Source organism: Lepisma saccharinum, chromosome 12, assembly GCF_977018435.1.
Source record: "Lepisma saccharinum chromosome 12, izLepSacc3.1, whole genome shotgun sequence".
NCBI lineage: Eukaryota > Metazoa > Arthropoda > Insecta > Zygentoma > Lepismatidae > Lepisma > Lepisma saccharinum.
The window spans coordinates 52,722,027-52,741,763 of NC_139240.1; the positions used below are offsets into that span (position 1 = coordinate 52,722,027).

The window sequence follows — 19,737 nt, forward strand, 5'->3', positions numbered from 1 at the left end:
CTAAACCCTCAAAGACTTTCTAGACGTACGACTTCGGTATCGTGACTTTCACACCCCTTGCACAATCTTAAAAGTGCAAACGTTGACACACATAGTTACAACAGTAATTCTTGAAGATTTCCTGGCGCTGAATGAAGAATCATTTCCGCATATCAGTAAGGTGAGTTCTTGATATGCTTTGAAGTTTTCAAACGCTAAAATCATTCTCATCTTCACTTCAGTCCCTGATGTCACGTATTTGTTATCTGCTGTGTAAAATACTCTAACAGTGCTAATCCTAACCTACTCACATCTTTATTTCTGCTTGAGTGGGTTAGGCACGTCAGGTTTGGTGCTGTTAAAAGATACCTCTAACTTGATGTAGACCTAGTTATCGCTGGCTGGTTGTGAAGAGTATTTATACCAACCAGTTGGTACAATTGGATGCCAAAACTGGGAATCAAGGATTTTACTATCTCTTGTAGGCAATATCTAACATTTAGATGCCATTATGCGAGGGAGCACACAATGGGGGGAGCAATTGCTCCCCTATTGTCGCCGCTGACACCAACTTTCACAATTTGTATTTATTGGGATATTAAATAATGACCCGAGTCTCAATCATTTTTGACTGACCTTCGTAATCTACGGTAAGTTCTTAAAGGTGCCTTTACAAGAGGACATGGTGGGACGTTTGTGGATCGTATACCAAGCTTTACTGGGACTGTAAATCTACCTCATGTACAGTTGAAAGCGCTCTCGGATAAAAAAAATTCACATTAAAATTCTTCCTCAACCGTTTCATCAACCTATAATAGATGAATACGTAGACAGCAAGTACGTGTACAATACAATTTTAAATAAACAGCTTGTTAATTTTTGTTGAATAAGTGCATCGTAATACAATTATTTTTTATTTCTTTCAGTATCTACGACATATATTGACAACCTCTAGCGGCAAGCATGGTTTAAGTACTAAAAATCTACAAATTCCTATACTTGAATATTAACTAATCTATTAAACGTTAAAAAGTTCAACTTAGAAAAACGTTTTACCCTTAGAACCTTTTTTCTTTGCAACGGTGTGATTAATTTTGAAGTACTATTAAGTTCAAAATTAGTGTTCCTATGTTGTGTCAGTGGTATACGGTCAAGTTCTAATTTTCAATGGGCATTATAAGATTTGTAACAAACGCACTGACGAATTTAACACTGATCTGCTTCGTTTATCAAGACAGATTATATAAATTATCCAACAGAATGAAATGAATATGTCCAACATTTAGAAATAATTTCGCGCCAAAAAACGTGTCGAAGTTCTTCTTAATCTCTTGAGAATTATCATGCGGATAAAGATATCGTTGCATTTCTTGCAAAAGCATGAACATTCGTGTTTTATTTTAACTTCACCAATCCCCTGACTCCTCTCAGGTCAAGGCCTGCCAGAGGCTTTTCCTTGGGTGACACGTGGTCAGCGCATCGAGTCCCACCGCCGATGTTTTCTGGCTTTCGAGACCGGAGTTCATTAATAAAGACATTTTTTTTAATTATTATTGTTGTTAATATTATTATTAACAGGATTGTTAAAGGTCCAGCAATTTTAAATAAATTCAATTCCGGTCCAGGACAGAAAATCAACAAGCGTAAATGGGTTCTGGACAGTAAAGAACCTTTTTATCTGTACAGTATTTCAATTCGGTCCAGGAAACTTTTTTACGGATAAATTTAAATACGTCCAGGAACTTCTTTCCGGATCAATTTAAACACGATCCAGGAATATTTCTCCGCCTGATTTTAAATACGGTCCAGGAACCTTTTTTCAATGAAACAAAACGCAACTTGGACCGAATTTAAATTGTGCTAGAAAAAAGTTTCCGGTCCTGCTGCGGAACCCAATAGAACCAATTAGAATTTATCCTTAACAACCCTGGTTTAAACACAATCTTCTTAAATGTTTCTCGACGAAAAGTGTTCTTTAGATCAAACACCTAATGAGTAATAACAAATAAATGAACATTTTCCAGGTCGATTCACTTTTGAAGTCGCCAGCCTTAGAAAGAAAACGATTCTCCATCATTAAAATGTGTAGATTTGTCAGAAATTAATGTTATCCACGATTTTAACAAAATGCTGGGATGGTATAATTAACGAATACCAAGTGAATATAATTTCCTTTCCTTTTTGCGTTGTTTTCATTCTTTTTCACCATATTCACCGGTGTATCGTATATCTAGAGAGAGAAAAAGAAGAGATAGGAAATAAAATTTAAGGAATGGAGACAGAAAAAATAGAAGCACAGGAAAGGGGAGAATGACAAAGAAGGAGATGTAAAATTAAGGAAGAGACGAAGAGAAAGAATGAGGAAGGTGTATAAAAGGAGAGGGAAGAGTGCAAATTAAGAAAGAAAATGAGGAAAGAGGAGAAAAAGATAGAGAAGCAACCTCTTCCCCCCAAAAAAAACATCTTCTTACAAAATAGTAACATTGGCGATGCTAACTAGGCAGAGACATTGCCACCAATGGATCCAGTCTACCGTCGAAAAATCATGTATATTCCTTTTCCGGAATGTCTGGAGTAAGAGAACGCGAACGCGTCCTGCGCGCACGTTGCGGTGTTTTTTTCCCTCGTCCAATGAATGCGCGGAGGGGAAGGGTCGCGCGGGAAGGGGGCGACTCGACTGGTCATTCGCGGTCCAGTAGTTCTGTGGGAATTCTGCATTCAGGAGAGCGCCGCATAGTCTGGCCCCGCCCACAAGCTTTCGCCTCTGCGCGTCGCTACTCCAGAAAAGGAATTACACTAAGCCAAATAATGCACATACAGGGTGATTTTAAAGGTAGGGTACAAACGAAAACCACAGATACCTCCCATGAAATAGAGACGAAAGTTCCCCTTCCACTTTGCCGAGAGATGCCTCCGTGAGGAGCTAGACAACGCCGAAAACGTGTGAAAATGAACTTCACACCGCTGTACAGCCAGTACCAGTGAAGATAGAAAGGCGGAACAAAAGAAGTCAAAAGGAACAACAAAGTCGCCCATCCGAAAAACACCAGGCGGCAACTGCGCAACGCATGCGCATGGGGTTCCGCAAAGGAAATAGGAGTGTCCCACAAGACAAGTGAAGGGAAAAGGTAGCGATTGACAAAGGTAGGGACAAAAGAAGCAAGAAACACACCGAGAATGCAAGCAAAGTGGAGTGGTGGGGTCCGTACGACATTCCAGCAGCCTTTCGCCCCCTCCCACCGAGCGATGTGCCTCCGGCTTCATTTCTAAGAGGCTGATTGGATCCCATCACGACGTTTGTAACAACGTCTGTACGAGGTATGTGGTCCTATCTGTACGTGCACCTTTCATTGGCAATAACCTCCTGTGCCCGTAGTTGCTGTGTTTGTCCTGCTGGCGCAAGACCTCTGTGTGACATCCCCTCGGTGCTGCTACGGGGAATCCCTCGTCCCGCATTTGTTGTCTCCTTGGCAGGTACCATTCCCCGTCCGGTCCTCTTTTTCTTTTGTTGCACCGTGCTTTGTACTTGCTGCGGTGTCTCTACACTGTGTTTGAGGACTCCCCATGCGCTGCACCGCCAGCGCCGCCATTTCTGCTCCGAACCATGTGCGCGTCTGTTGCCTGTTGAGTGTCACGGACCACTTTGCTTCAATCCTCGGTGTGTTTCTTCGTCCTACGTCGTCCTCCCGCGGTTCTGCAACCTCGCGCTACTTTTCTCGACTGCACTGCTTCAGTCATGGTGTTTGTTTCCCGCTGTGCAATTGTTACTTCATGCTTCATTGTTTGTTTTGTACTGTTGTCGATCGCTACCCTTTCCCTTCACTTGTCTTGCGGGACACTCCTATTTCCTTTGTGGAACCCCATGCGCATGCGTTGCGCAGCTGCCGCCTGGTGTTTTTCGGATGGGCGACTTTGTTGTTCCTTTTGACTTCTTTTGTTCCGCCTTTCTATCTTCACTGGTACTGGCTGTACAGCGGTGTGAAGTTCTTTTTCACACGTTTTCGGCGTTGTCTAGCTCCTCACGGAGGCATCTCTCGGCAAAGTGGAAGGGGCACTTTCGTCTCTATTTCATGGGAGGTATCTGTGGTTTTCGTTTGTACCCTACCTTTAGAATCACCCTGTATATAATTTTCAGAATCATTTAAAGTAAAAAAGGTACCAGAATGAAAATGAAATGGATAACAGAGAGAGAGCGGGAAAGAAAGACATTTGTTAACATAGAAAGAATTAAAATGAGAGAGGGAAAAAAATGAAGAAAGAAATAAAAAAATAGAAAAAGAGAAAGAGAGGGATGCAAAATTAAGGAACAGAGAAAGAAATAAAGAGAAAAGGAGCTGAGGAAGAAGAAGAAAGACAGGAAGGGATGAAACAGAGACAAAGAAACAGAGGAAGGGGATGAAGGTCTCGTCTCAATTTAACAGTCGACAGACTTCAAAATAAAGTGCTGGAATTGTCTTCATTGGATGAGAAGCTTCATTGAAAAGATATGGTTAGAAGAAAAAGAGGCGCTACTTATCTTGGGACAAACATAGTTCCTAGTACTTTGAGAGTTACATAAGTCAAAACCAAGGTCGCCTTGTTAAAACAAATTTCTGCAAAATCATTTGCTGCGCGATTATAGAGAGTATGTATTATAGATGCAGCCACGACATTCTGTCTACATTGGTAAGATAAGCAAGTCATTTCTTGTTTTACTAAGAACTGTCAACTAAATTCATCGAAATTTAACGTAGGATTTATCTCTGGTAAGTATTATTTCTAATGAATATGAAAGTTTATGCGTAAATACAGAAAGATTAGCAAAAATTTAATTGAACCATGTGACGTTTCCACCATGAATGTTCATGTTTCATCATTAACGACTAATTAGTACAGCCCTTGTATTGAAATTTTAGAAATTGTTTTAATATTATTAGTTATTTACATTTCATGTGGTGTTGTAACGAAATTCAAGTGTTAATAATTGATTACTTGAAGATAAGGACATAAAATAAGTTTCAAAAAGTAAAATATGTAAAAATTATTCCACGTTTTTAAAAATCATTTTCAAACTTTTGCCCCTAATTATTACACATTATTCTGACCGTGATAATGTTTGCGGAAAGGTAGTTGATAGTACAATTCACAAGTGTGTGTGTGCATATCTGTGATTGTAATTGTTTTGAACTATTAGGCAGAGACTGCACTTTAATGTAAAAAAATATTTCAAAATATATATGCTTCCTTTATGTCTATGGACAGCAGCAAATGAAAAACAGTTCTTCTAGATATTCAGTCATCTGATGAATCGGGTACAAGTCTCCGCAAGGAAATAATAATAGTAATAATAATAGTTCATTTCAAGTGCTGAACACAGTGTACATACAAGCAAATACAGCACTAAGTCACATAAAACTAACTAAAGTTCAGGATAAAATATGCAAGTTGTAGAACAATATTGCGAATATTTACATTTCAAATTATGGTCTTCGAAAACACTTTCTACTCTACCTCTAATTAATGAATAATGCTAAGCAGTACAATGGCCAGATACACCACAATGTCAATTATTACAATTAATCATAACACATCATTTAAATTATTTATTAGTGTTTTTCTTTGTTTACCACCATTGTTCCTATTTACCGAGATTAAGAAATTTTGTCGTGTTATATTTTTTAACCTTATATGCAATTTCTCTCATGAAATAGTATCTAATAATAATAATTATTATTATTATTAGCCTGGATAATATGCTTTTATGTTTATAAATTTATAATTGTTATTATTTCATTATTATTATTATTATTATTACTACTATTGTTGTTATAATTTCTACTATATTTCTGAGAGGGAGTAGATGGGCAGACAACCAATGGATTTATTATTTTTCGCTTGACCTTTTGAAGGACTTTTCTACCTCCAGTCAGTCGCAATTTATGCACGAAACATACATTTGGCAAAAACAACCACATACACTCAGGGGTCAGTGTCCACTTCATGCACGTGTAGGCTAATCGGGACTGCACCTACCGTTTAAAGTAAGATCCGAACCACTATGTGCCTCCACAGGATATCGAACCCGGGACCCTTTGATTACAATGCGACGATGTTACCACTATGCCATCTAGGAGGTCCAAAAACTGTACCAAGATAAGCCTTCTGTCGTATATACAGAGTGCCCGGGATAGAGGTATGCATAAATACACATACCTAGTCTTACCATAAATACTGTCACAAAGTTTTAATAAATTGATACAAAATGCTGAGAGATATTGTAATATCCTAATACAATTACTGAAATGGATGCATGACAAATCAAAATCACAAATCATTATTCAAAATGGCCACCCTTAGCACGCACAAATTCCGTAAGTCTTTGTGGCCACGCATCAATTGAATTACGCAACACATCGACTGGAAAATCAGCAACTGGCTTCAAAACAGACCGCTTTAAACTTTCAATATTGAGATGTCTCTTCTTGCAAGCCATCTCCTGAAGCTTGGACCACAATTTGTAGTCCAAAGGGTATAGGTCCGGACTTGCAGAAGGCCAATCCGAAGTGGAAATGAAGCCTGGAACATTTGCCTCCAGCCACTGCTGTGCTGTTGGGCCTCATATGCTGGGGCTGAATCCTGCTGGAAGCTCCACTTCTGACCATGGAAGAGAGTGTTGTTGAGATTCTTGACTAGTCTCTCAAGCACTGTCTGCTGGTACACTTTGGCTGATGTTTTTACCCCTTTTTCACATAAATGGAGCGTGCCCTCATAGCAAATGTTCCAGACATCATTTCCACTTCAGATTGGCCTTCTGCAAGTCCGGACCTATACCCTTTGGACTACAAATTGTGGTCCAAGCTTCAGGAGATGGCTTGCAAGAAGAGATATCACAATATTGAAAGTTTAAAGCGTTCGGTCTCTTCTGAAGGCAGTTGCTGATTTTCCAGTCGATGTGTTGCGTAATTCAATTGATGCGTGGCCACAAAGACTTACGGAATGTGTGCGTGCTAAGGGTGGCCATTTTCAATATTGATTTGTGATTTTGATTTGTCATGCATCCATTTCAGTAATGTTATTAGGATATTAATATATCTCTCAGCATTTTGTGTCAATTTACTTAAAACTTTGTGACAGTATTTATGGTAAGACTAGGCATATTTGAGCATCTTTAAAGTTTATTAACTTCCTTGTCCTGGTTTTGTACAAAAAGGTATTTATGTACTCTGATACACCTCAATGTGGACACTACTTGTAGCTCGACAGATATCCAAACGATACACAAGCTCGTGCTAAGTGTTGACCAGCATTTGAGGCGTTATTAGCGCAAGGATACCCTGTCTCAAATCACCAAAATTGTGAACTTTCCTCTTGTACATAACGTCTTTATTGAAGCTCCGTGCAAGAAAGTCTAATGGTATCAAATCTGGGGATCTTGGTGGCCAGGCAGTTTCTGCGCATGCGTGACTCAACAGCACGATTGATCGTACAAGTTGGCTACTGAAATCTGGGATCGATGTTCTATCGACTGAGTTTCACTAGAAGACAAAATAAGGAGTAGTTTTCGCATTATGAGCCGTTATTTTTATATACCTCTAGCCCGGACACACTGTATATATTTGTAATGTGACTTACTTTTTTTCCAGATTCTCATTTGTATAACAAAAAAAAACATGATTACACTGCTGGTTGGAGCTTTAGCACTACTTCTAGGAGTGTACCTTTACTTGACATGGAACTTCGACTTCTGGCACAAACGAGGAGTGGCCTATGAGAAACCAGAGGCCATAGGTGGTACAATCAAAGATGTGTTTCTAATGAGGAAGAATATCGCTATTTATCAGCAAGAGTTGTATCAAAAGTTCCAAGGTCACCCTTTCGTAGGTTTCTTCCTGTTCCGGCAACCAGCCCTTCTGGTAAGGGATCCAGAGATCCTGAAGTTGATCCTTGTCAAGGATTTCGACGTTTTCGTCGACAGGAACTTCAATCCTGACGAAAATTTCGACCCCCTCAGTGGCAAAATGCTCTTCGCCATCAGAGGCAATCGCTGGAGGCATCTAAGAGTCAAACTCACCCCTACATTCACTTCTGGAAAGATGAAGAAGATGTTCCAGTTGGTGGCAGAGTGTGGGGACGAACTTGCAGACATCTTCGTGAACTATTCCAAGCGGCAAGACATAGTCGAGATAAAGGAAGTGATGGCCAGGTACACCACGGACGTTATCGGTTCGTGTGCTTTCGGGATACAGTGCCACAGTCTGAAGAATCCTGACGCTAAGTTCCGGACAATGGGAAGGCTGATGCTTGAGCCATCTCTTAGAAACGGCATCGCGACAGCTGGTAACTTCTTCTTCCCGGCCATCGTGAAGGCGCTCAAGATATCCACTATTGCACCCGAAGCTGCAACCTTCTTCAGTGCAGCAATGAAAGAGAATGTTGAGTATCGTGAGAAAAACAATACTCGTCGTCCAGATTTCCTCCAGCTTCTTCTCGAGTTGAAAAATAAGGGTACAATAGAAGATGAAGGGGGTGAAGATGACGAGGACAGCAAAAATGGATATCCAAAGACAAGCTCCGAAAGTGGTAAGTGTTCCTCTTGAGTTCATTCATATATTCACATCCTTTCCAGCACACACTATCAAATCGATTACTTTTCCTCTATGCCCTCTAACGGTTCCTTAATTAGTTTCTCTCTATTCTCACGCTCTTAATATTTAGTCACGTGTATTCCTGTGTAGCTGTCAATATTCTAAACCACATCTGGCGAGATTTCTAATATCTTACTACATCTTTTATGCTATGGTACATACATATCAGAGTCTTCTTAAAAAGAAATACTTAGTTTATTTCTACAAAACATTGTGAATTTTTAGGGTTTCTACCAAAATAACAAATCCAAAATTCTTGACTTTTCCACAACTTTTTCTTGACCATTCTTCCTCTTCTTTAATCGCTGCCAACTTAGGTATAGTTCCAAAATTAAGAAAATATACATTACTATTCAATAAAAAAACCCTATCACAAGGCTTGTTAAGATGAAAACTGAAGCTGTACTTTAACAAGAGATTCAGAAAATTATTTAAAAGTTAAAGCTTCAGACATCATCTTGTATGGGAAATGGCTACACTATTAAATATTTTTTACAAAACTTCAGACATACAAGAATGTTAAGAAACAAAGTGAACAAATATTAACCACAACCCAATTCAATTTTATATTTTCAATATTCAGTTCGATCAAATCCCAGTACAGGTAAGTTCACTATACTGTAAAAAAAAATTGCAGAAATTCTTGACCTAAAGTATAATTTCTTGGCTTTTTCTTGACTTTCTAGATCCACCTGTTGATTTCTTAACTTTCTTGACATTTTTGACTGGTAGACATCCTGATTTTATACTAAAAAAATGTCCTCTTAAATTACATTTCACCTCTGAAACTGTCAAACTGGGATTGTCTTTCATGTAACTCTATCGCCATTAACATTTTGCAGTCTAATGACTGACGTTTGGTATTATAATCGTATAAATCTCTATGAGGTATTGTTTTTATTTACTTTTTTATTTGATTTTAGCTTTTCAGTTATGCACAAGTTACAGTTGTATTGTTCATGTGAGTTTGCGATTGTTTTACACAAGTTTCATCGTATCACCTTTCATCTTTCGCGATTAGCCAAAAGTGGCAGAAAACCGAAGCAAAATAAAATTATTACTTCCAGCAAAGTAAAATGTATAAATATCATATTTGCTTGCAAAACGAGTTACAAAAGTTCAGAACCTGATAAATATGCTCCTTTTTATCGTATCGTACCCAAGGTATTGGTCAGACATGTGACAATTCAGAGAACAAGTGTGGAAATAACCTTCATCTAATTGTGAGGCAATTAATATCCTTTTCTAAACCAATTCATATCGGTTCAGTCATGGAGAGTACAGAAATCCAATTACTGTACATGTGAATTATTTTGTCATTCATTTCAATGTAAACTCTCGCATATATCATATTTAGGCTCAGCGAGTAATAACATGAATAACTACATCACCCAATACAATCTAAAGGTCTCTAGTTCGATCCCAACGCAATATTAACATTGCGTTACGTTATACGGTTTTAGTAATACACATCTCTCCCTAACCTACATGACCTCAAACGTACAACATCGAACGTAATACTTTAAATCTAATTCAAATTTGATCCAATCACCACCTTCTTTTATACACTGTAGATTTTGAGTTATCTACTTATACGTTTTCAGTAATACCTAGCATTTACTATAATCTTGCAACAACAGCGAATTTGAAACAAATTTGAGTTATTAAAGGAAGCGATCTACTATTGTACACCTGCTTTTACTATGACCATTATAATATCCAAAGAATTTTAAATATTTTCATTCTGCAGTTTATCTTATCCTACAGATATGTTGTTACCGTTTTGCTTCGTTTCAGTGAATTTCAAGTTCGATGAAACAGCAATGTTGTCCCAGGCATTGTTGTTTTTCAGCGCTGGATTCGAAACGTCATCCACAACAATGGGGTTTGCCCTATACGAATTAGCCTTGCAGCCAGATATCCAGAAACGCCTGAGGGAAGAAATCCTGTCTGTTACAGGCAAGAATAACAACAAAATAAGCTACGATGGTATCATGGAAATGAAATACCTAGACATGGTAGTTTCAGGTAAAGATTGTACATTTTGAAGGAATTTTAACTAAAACTGATTTTTACATGTTTTTATAAAGCGAATGTTAAGTCTCATTCAAAAATGTTCAATTTCAATTGAGCACTCGTCTCTTTCAGTTAACATCTAAGGCAAGTTTTGTTTAAAAATTTAAGAATAAAAACACAGTTGTACTCAAAAATTGAATCACTTTCAAGAATATAGTATTTGGCCTAGAAGAAATGCTATGCCATTTTGTTAAATATAAAGTTTCTACTTTTTAAGAAAATGTACATTTGCACAATGATTTTCATGTAATGTACTTACATGGATTGAAACACATTTCTAAGTGATTTGTGAAATCAGGGCACATTAAATACTAAAATCAATTGTCAATAAAATTCGCGTGAACTAATGTTAGTGTAACAGAAGAGAGGAAGATATGCCTTTGGTTACTGTGACTTTGAAAATAGTACTTATAGCTTGCGCTCATTGGTTACAGCAATGATGTACATTGTTTCTACACTTATTGCAAATATTATTTCTGATTCCATCAACCTTTCATTTATTGTAAATAATATTGATAGAATATTGAGTAATTTCATGAAGTACTAGTTCTCATGAAAATATTTACAGCCGACAATGTATAAAATAGGACGTAATTATTAACAATCTTGCTGATCTCGAATTTCATATCCTCACCTATGCCGTAGTGGAAAGCTATCGACCTGTAATTAAGGAGTCCCGGGTTCGATCCCCGGTGGAGCAAGTTACACAGTATTGTAAATGTATTTATGTATGGTATGTTTAAATTGTAGGTCCAGTCTCGATTAGCCTATACGAACATAAATTGAACCTTACATAAAGGTTGGGTAAGACACAGAACCGCCTTATGCGGGGACAAGGCCGGAATCGAACGTGGGTCTCCCGCTTAGCAGTCAACTTGAGAAATAAGAAATTGAATTTTGAAAACGTTACTTGTAGTGCGATAAACTGGGTATTTTGCAACATGCAACACAGAGGAGAAAGCTAATCAGAAGATGATAGAGACCTATATAAACCGACCAATCTATGAAATTCACAATACCTTGCTTTCTGTCTTACAGAAACTCTTAGGAAGTACCCACCGCTTGGATTCTTGGATAGAATTTGCAACAGGGATTACAGAATCCCAGGGACCAAGGTCGTTCTTCCCAAGGGATGTCCAGTCTTTATCCCAGTCCTTGGTCTGCAGCACGACCCAGAGTTCTACCCGGAACCACAGAAGTTCGACCCGGAACGATTTACAGAGGAAAACAAGAAATCGAGGCCTAACTACACCTACATGCCTTTCGGAGAAGGTCCCAGGAATTGCATAGGTAAGCAACACAACTGCAAAAAAGACGTCATTAGATTAGTACTAGAGCAATACACCATATTATATTAAACATTATTTTACAATGATGGGAACGAGAGGACAATATGCAATACACTATGTCCAATAATTCAAAGGTAGGGTTGGATATGGTTTTATTTATACAATAGTAACACATTCTCTTAGATAATGAACAACGATGTTTTGCATTCAAATATGTTGCTTTGGATACACTTTAAGTATTATTATGAATTATACCGAAACACATTTAAAAATATCATTTCAGTCATATCCATAGACACTTGAAATATCTACACAATACTCGATGTTATTTCAAGTATGTTTGTGTGTGTGTAAAATACAGAGTGAGCCGCGGAAAAGTAGCCCCAGACTAAAACAACAAGCAAATTGATAATGTATAACTACTGCTTTATTATCGCCATTATTATTACAATTATAGTTTCTTCTAAACGTTTGGTAACATAGTCATTTGCCATAGGTGCTAGAAATGGTCCCAGTTTAAGTGAACAATAAACACCGCGATGGGATACTGTAGAGCCGAGCTACTTATTCGTGAACCACCCGGTATATTCCAATCTCTTTTCAATATATTCATCCCTTGCACAGTAACATGTGTTTTAGAACTCACTCATTCACAAGTAATGGCTTATTATTACCTATTATGACCCGAAATACCTGCTTTTCTGGATCTTACAACAATGTCCTCTTGTTTACATTACAATAAACTATTAAATGTCCTCTTTTTTTACCATCTTCTATACGTCTCACATCATTTAATAATAATGATTCTCTGTTGACTTGTCTCTCTCCCTTAATCTGTATTTTTTATTTTATAATTTACGGTTTTGCTTTGTATCCCTAATCTTCATGTAAATTTCTTGAAGATTTTGTTATTTTCATCTGTTCCTGAATTCTGAGGTTTTGTCTTGTTAATCTTTGTACACAACTCTGTAAGAGTGGAAATATTCATGGCGAAGTGGCTAGAGTGGCATACCATGCAGGCAGAAGTACTAGTATCGAATCCACTGTAGGTGGCGCTGAAGTCCATGGTGAATATCTACACTCAAGTCTCGTTGCTGAATGACAACATGATTGAAATAAGTTTTGCTGTTTCAGCATCTTCTTTGTATCAGCAATTGGTTTACGTCTTAGTTAGCTTGCTTTCAATGCATCTGCCTATGAGGTAAACAGTTTTCACCCTCCTGTCTGCATAATAATGTCCCGTTTGCTTGTTTGTAAGCATTTTCAAGTACCACAACACTTGCATGCAATTTTAGTTCATTCGGCCGATGTTGAGTTGGTTTCTACAATTTAAAGTTTAGGTTTCATTGCAACAAAAAAAAGTTGTACATAATTTGTGTTACAAAATTATGCTTTCAAATGTATCTTGGCATTTGTTATTAAACCGATAAAATAGTAATTGCATATTTCTAATTGTCTAGGTAATCGTTTCGGTCTAATGCAAACCAAAGTTGGTCTGGCAAGCGTCTTGGCCAAATGTGAAGTCCAAGTCTGCAAGGATACACCGATTCCTCTAGTCATTGCGAAGAAAACAGTATTGCTGCATTCAGAAGGAGGCATTTGTCTTCGAGTGAAACCGATAAACACCTAGAAGAGAACAGATAGCCGCAACCTCACGTTAAGAAACCTCTAAAGAAACTGAATTGGCAACATCGCATTTACTCCACGTGGACTTGACAAGTAATGTCGGTTCATAAAATGGATGCTATTGGTGAGAAAGGTTTGAGGGGAGGATATACTGGGCTCCACGTAGACTAGACACATGGTTATCATAGGGAAAGTGATTTTTCAGAACTTTCTTTGAGTAAAGTGGCGTTCGAATCAGGACTTCACCTTTACAAGGTCTTATAAGTTCCAACAAAGTTCTTAAAGTTCAGCTTCGATAAACCTATGAACACTAGTAGTGTTGTCCTCACTTAACAAACTTTCCTGCAAGAAAACGAAAGGATGATAAATATACAATTACTATTTAAGAAGATGATGTTAAAATCCCTTACGGAATTTATGAACACGCCACTAAATTTATGAACTAGCAGGATAGTTTCCTATGCACATCTATGCTTCACGAAGCTTATACACTTGAACTTGGTAAAATCTAGAAGCTAAATTTGTGCCTTAATCTAGCACACATGAAGCGAAGTAGTCTCACTATCCGATGAAGTAAAATATGCTTGTGTTGATTGTGAAAAGTTATCTATAACGTTTGAAGACAAGTTTTATTTGTGTTGCAATTTAAACACTTCGTACACGCAAATATTTGGTTTATACAGCAATTATTTAGAAAAAAAATTCAATTTTTATTGTATTGCTTAATGTGGCACAATTCAACGTGAAGCACGTGTGTAGTAGATTTGTATACATATGTAATAAAATAATGTACTGAATAAAGCAAACATTGTATATTGTTGAGTTAGTAATTCTTACTTAACGTGTGTACCATTCCATTCATGTTAAATAGAAAATGAAGACTAAACTTTTCTGTAATGTATTTGTAACATACAGTTCGATTCCAGAAGAATAAATTTGATTAAAAACAAAATGGAACAATTTGAAAATGTTTAACCATGTACTTTTTGCGGTCATAATCGAGAGAATATAGTTAAAACATGAGATTGCGTCATCGCATCGTCTTGAATTCAATTTTTGTTTTAGTTTCATACGTTAGTTTGGATACAAATATTACTAAGTATTAGGCATTACGTTTGTCTATTTGTATGAAATGGATGAAAAAGTAATCCTAGTGTGGAAACCTAAACCCTCAAAGACTTTCGAGACGTACGACTTCGGTATCGTTACTTTCACAACCCTTGAACAATCTTAAAAGTGCAAACGTTGACACACAGAGTTACAACAGTAATTCTTGAAGATTTCCTGGCGCTGAATGAAGAGTTATCAGCAAGGTGAGTTCCTGATATGCTTCGAAGTTTTCAAACGCTAAAATCATTCTCATCTTCACTTCAGTCCCTGATGTCACGTATTTGTTATCTTCTGTGTAAAATACTCTAACAGTGCTAAACCTAACCTACTCACATCTTTAATTCTGCTATTAGATACGTACTTGAGTAGGTTAGGCACGTCATGTTTGGTGCTGTTAAAAGATACCTTCAATTTGATGTAGTTATCGAGCTGGTCGTGAAGAGTATTTATACCAGCCAGTTGGTACAATTGGGTGCCAAAACTGGGAATCAAGGACTTTACTATTTCTTGTAGGCAATGTTTAATATTTAGATGCCATAATGCGGGGGAGGGGCTCAAAATGGTGGGAGCAAGTGCTCCCTAATTGTCGCTGCTGACACCCACTTTCACAATTTGTATTTACTGGGATATTAAATAATGACCCGTGTCTCAATCATTATTGACTGACCTTCGTAATCTCCGGTAAGTTCTTTAAAGGTGCCTATACAAGAGGACACGGTGTGACGTTTGTGGATCGTATACCAAGCTTGCTTTTGTGGGACTGTAAATCTACCTCATGTACAGTTGAAAGCGCTCTCGGATAAACAAAAATAGATTTTGGTTTCGAAATTCACATTAAAATTCGTCCTCAGGCGTTCTCATTGCTGTGATCAACCCATACTCATAGATGAATCAGTAGACAGCAAGTACAATATAATTTTAAATAAACAACTTGTTAATTTAGTTGAATAAGTTGTAACCAAATATAAATTGAGCGCGATCCGGGATCTCAAAACTTCGGCAATAGCAACAGAAACGCACAAAACCGCTGGTTTGGAGGCTATCACCGTGTGGTTCACGATACCTTAGGATTTAACAATAATAATAATAGGGAGTCTTGTGCGGGACCCTTCGTGTCACCCACCCCTTTCTCCAATTTATGGTGACCTTTCCAAAATATCTATATTTAACGCTGCTCGAACAAGTATGCCAAGGATCAGAATAGTTTCAGAAAATATATGTTTAATTCAAGCAAACTTCCAATTTGCGTAGAACACAACAACAAGCATACACATACGTATCTAGAAAGTGCGTAATTTGCGTCTACCACTAAATACTCCAACCTATTTCTCTTAACGTATAGTGGGCGGTATATTCCAAGGTCTAATGAGGTACATATATATATCTTCATTTAATACTTTAACAATTTTATTCAATTAGATCTTTTCAACACGTCTCAAAAGTAAAGTAAAGTGTAAAGTGCTCCCCTGTGCATAGCACCACGCCATGAAGGCGTATAGGGGGTGTGGGGGTAACGCCCCACACTTTCATGATCCCGTCGTGAGTGGGGAGATGTGATCAGCATCACGCCCCTGACCGCCTTTACCCCCCAGGGTTTCCCCCAGGCACCCATGTTATTCGACGCTGGGTGGGCGCCGGGGCCGCTTCCATCGTTAGGAAAGTTCCCGGATTTGAACCGGCCGGGGTTCGAACCCGGGACCTTTAGCATGGTAGTCAGACGCGTTACCGACTGAGCCACCGCGGCCACGTCTCAAAAAGTATGCATTTTTAATGTAACAATTTATAATGAACTACTTGAAATAACGTGCACTTTGACACAACGTGACGTGTGCTTATTTTAATAATTGACACATCCTTATTAAAATTATTAACAACAAGAAAGCACTCGGTTTCAATTAATGCAACTCAGCCTTTATTGCTGACTGTAGGAAACTCTATTTGAATAAATACGTATACATATATATATATATGTTTCTAGTCTCGTCCACACGTAGTTTAGTTTATCTCTTATATAAGAAAAGTAATAATAATATTTCATAAAACGTGCATTTGGGTTTTTTGACCAGCAAAATTTATAACAATAATAATAATAATGTGTGTCTCCCTGGATCAATTTTACATTAACCTGCAGTTGGTTTAAAAATCTTTGTTAACCTTGTTCCATCTTGCAACAATATTCTTATACCTTTTTTTGGTAAATTTGTTACTGTTTTTAACAAAACGAAACAATTGCTCGTGTGGAAGGTATTAAAGGGTAGGTTAACAGGCGGGGCTATTTTATTTTATTACAATTTCGCGATCTTCGCATTGGGATTAGTAACATTTTTGTCAAATTATCTTTGTCTATTTATCACCTTTCTAGAGCACTAAATGTTGACAAGAACTTACGTGATTCTCAGGTTGATTTTTGCGACTCGTATTCAGGCGCAGTGTAATTATATGAACAAAAATCAGTACTTGCAATTTTATCTTTCTTATGTGTCACCAACACACGTAAAAGTACAGAGGAAAATTACACGCGAAGGTTAGCAATATCTTTTCGAATCCCGAGTCATTGGTAATTCGAAGTACATGGATTTGAGAACACTACAGTTCGTTTGCAACAGTCACTAACAATAAGTTCAATACCGTACCTTATATTGCAGAACTAGTAGATTGCTGGCGCCAGTAACACGACCGTTACCTCATCGTCCAAAACTGGGAAAACTGTCTTCGTGCATAACTATGGTAGTATCGTTACGCAATCTGTCTCCTCGCAATCTGCCACTGTGCTTGAAAAATGCGTATTCCTGCAAACTTTTATTGGTATGTTCGGTTGATGTAATTTGAAAAACGTGGCGCTTCGTTGTTAGTTTACAAAGAATATACATATACGTGTATACGAAGTGCTAAGTGTTAACTTGCCCCTTTTGGAGCGATTTTACAATACCGGGAATTTCTCCATTTTGTTTGAAATTCGGCATACTCACTAATTTTGGCCCCCTAATCACGAATCTGCAGTTAAAATTTGGCGCTCACACGTGGAAATAGCAAAATAATCTAAATTAAGTTCTTATTTCTACACCCTCGATTTCCAAATTTTCCACCGATTCCGGGCTCCGCCCTTGGGGTAATAGACCTACCGCCCCCAACCGCTAACGCGGCCCAGCCTCCGGTCCGCTCAGACTCCCCGGCTTTATCTATAGAGTCTCTGTTAAAGGCATGTTAGAAATTGGCCGGATTCACCTGCCCCAAATAAGCGACAAATTTTAAGTGCAGATTCGTGATTACGAGGCCCAAATTTCAAACAAATTGGATAAATTCCCTGTATTGTTAAATTATACCCCCCTTTTGATCGTTGCTCATTTTTTTGTACAGCCAAAAACACTGGTCAAAAGTTCGCGTTCCTTTCAACTTATGATGCAACGAGCAGGTTATGCATGTTCAAAAATGGCATTGCGAGTTCCGAAAAAGGCAACTCAAAGCACAAATACCACATGCTTGCATACAACAGTGTCTTACGGGTACGACCCATGTCACAACTTGTTGATGCTCGGGACGAACTGTTACACACTGAACAGCTGAGTCGAGACTGTCTGTCTGCTTCTGCTGGCATTTCGAGGAAACGTCATGCACAGCGTCATAGGCCAGGTGGCGTGATTAAGCCACGGAAAAGGAAGCGAAGAAGGGACTGCCATTTATTGCGAATCCACATTACTAAACAGCAAATACTTCGCGAACTTAGAGCGGACAGCCCATATCAACACTTGGGTGTTGAAATTGTAGCATTTTCGTTATAATTAGAATAATAAACACGAAGTTAACAGAAAATGCTACGAAGTGCATCGTAATACAAAATTTTGGATTTCTTTCAGCATCAACGTCATATATTGTCAGCCTCTAGCGGTAAGCATGGTTTAAGTACTAAAAATCTACAAGTGCCTATACTTCAATATTAATGAATCTATTAAACGTTAGGAAGTGCAATTTAGAAAAACGTTTTACCCTTACAACCTTCTTTCTTTTCCAACGGTGTGATTAATTTTCAAGTAATATTAAGTTCAAGATAAGTGTTCCTATGTTGTGTCAGTGGTATACGGGCTACTTATAATATTTAATGGGCATTATAAGATTTGTAACAAACTTACTGAAGAATTTAACACTGATGTGCTTCGTTTATCAAGACAGATTATATAAATTATCCAACAGAATGAAATGAATATGTGCAACGTGAAATTTAGAAATAATTTCGCGCCAAAAGACGTGTCCAAGTTCTTCTTAATCTCTTGAGAATTATCATGCGGATAAGCATATCGTTGTGTTTTTTGCAAAAGCATGAACTTTCGTGTTTTATTTTTACTTCACCAATCCCCTGACTCCTTTGAGGTCAAGGCCTGCCAGAGGCTTTTCTCTGGGTGACACGTGGTCAGCGCATCGAATCCCACCGCCGATGTTCACTGGCTTTCGGGACCGGAGTCTGTTAATAAAGAAGTTTTTTAATTATTATTATTATTATTGTTATTATTATTATTAACAATTATTGTTAAATTTCCAGGAACTGTAAATAAATTCAATTCCGGTCCAGGAGAGCAAGCGTAAATGGGTTCTGGACCGTAAGGAACCTTTTTATCTGTAAAGCATTTCAATTCGGTCCAGGTACATTTTTTTCCGGATCAATTTTAATACGGTCCAGGAACTTGTTTCCAGATCAATTTAAATACGGTCCAGGAACCTTTTTCAATGAAAATATACGCAACTTGGACCTAATTTAAATTGTGCTAGAAAAAAGTTTCCGGTCCTGCAACCCCCCAAAAACTATTTTTCTTACAAAATAGTAACATTGGCGATGCTAATTAGGCACAGACATTGCCACCAATGGTACCAGTCTGTCAAAAAATCATCTACACAACCAAATAATGCACATATATAATTTTCAGAATCATTTAAAGTAGAAAAGGTACCAGAATGAAAATGAAATGAATAACAGAAAGAGAGAGAAAGGGAAAGAAAGAAATTTGTTAACGTAGAAAGACTTAAAATGAGAGAAGGGGAAA

General features: G+C 37.8%; 1 protein-coding gene across 1 annotated transcript; it reads left to right on the forward strand.

Annotated features, from left to right (window-relative positions):
• The first annotated feature begins 4,565 nt into the window (after positions 1–4,565).
• LOC145996072 (cytochrome P450 6k1-like) lies at positions 4,566–14,546 on the forward strand. The gene is made up of 5 exons (XM_083132307.1): positions 4,566–4,724; positions 7,602–8,538; positions 10,401–10,631; positions 11,718–11,969; positions 13,429–14,546. The coding sequence occupies exons 2-5, from the start codon at positions 7,629–7,631 to the stop codon at positions 13,596–13,598; spliced, it is 1,563 nt and encodes a 520-aa protein (XP_082988433.1). The 5' UTR covers positions 4,566–4,724; positions 7,602–7,628; the 3' UTR covers positions 13,599–14,546.
• Positions 14,547–19,737: the final 5,191 nt, after the last annotated feature.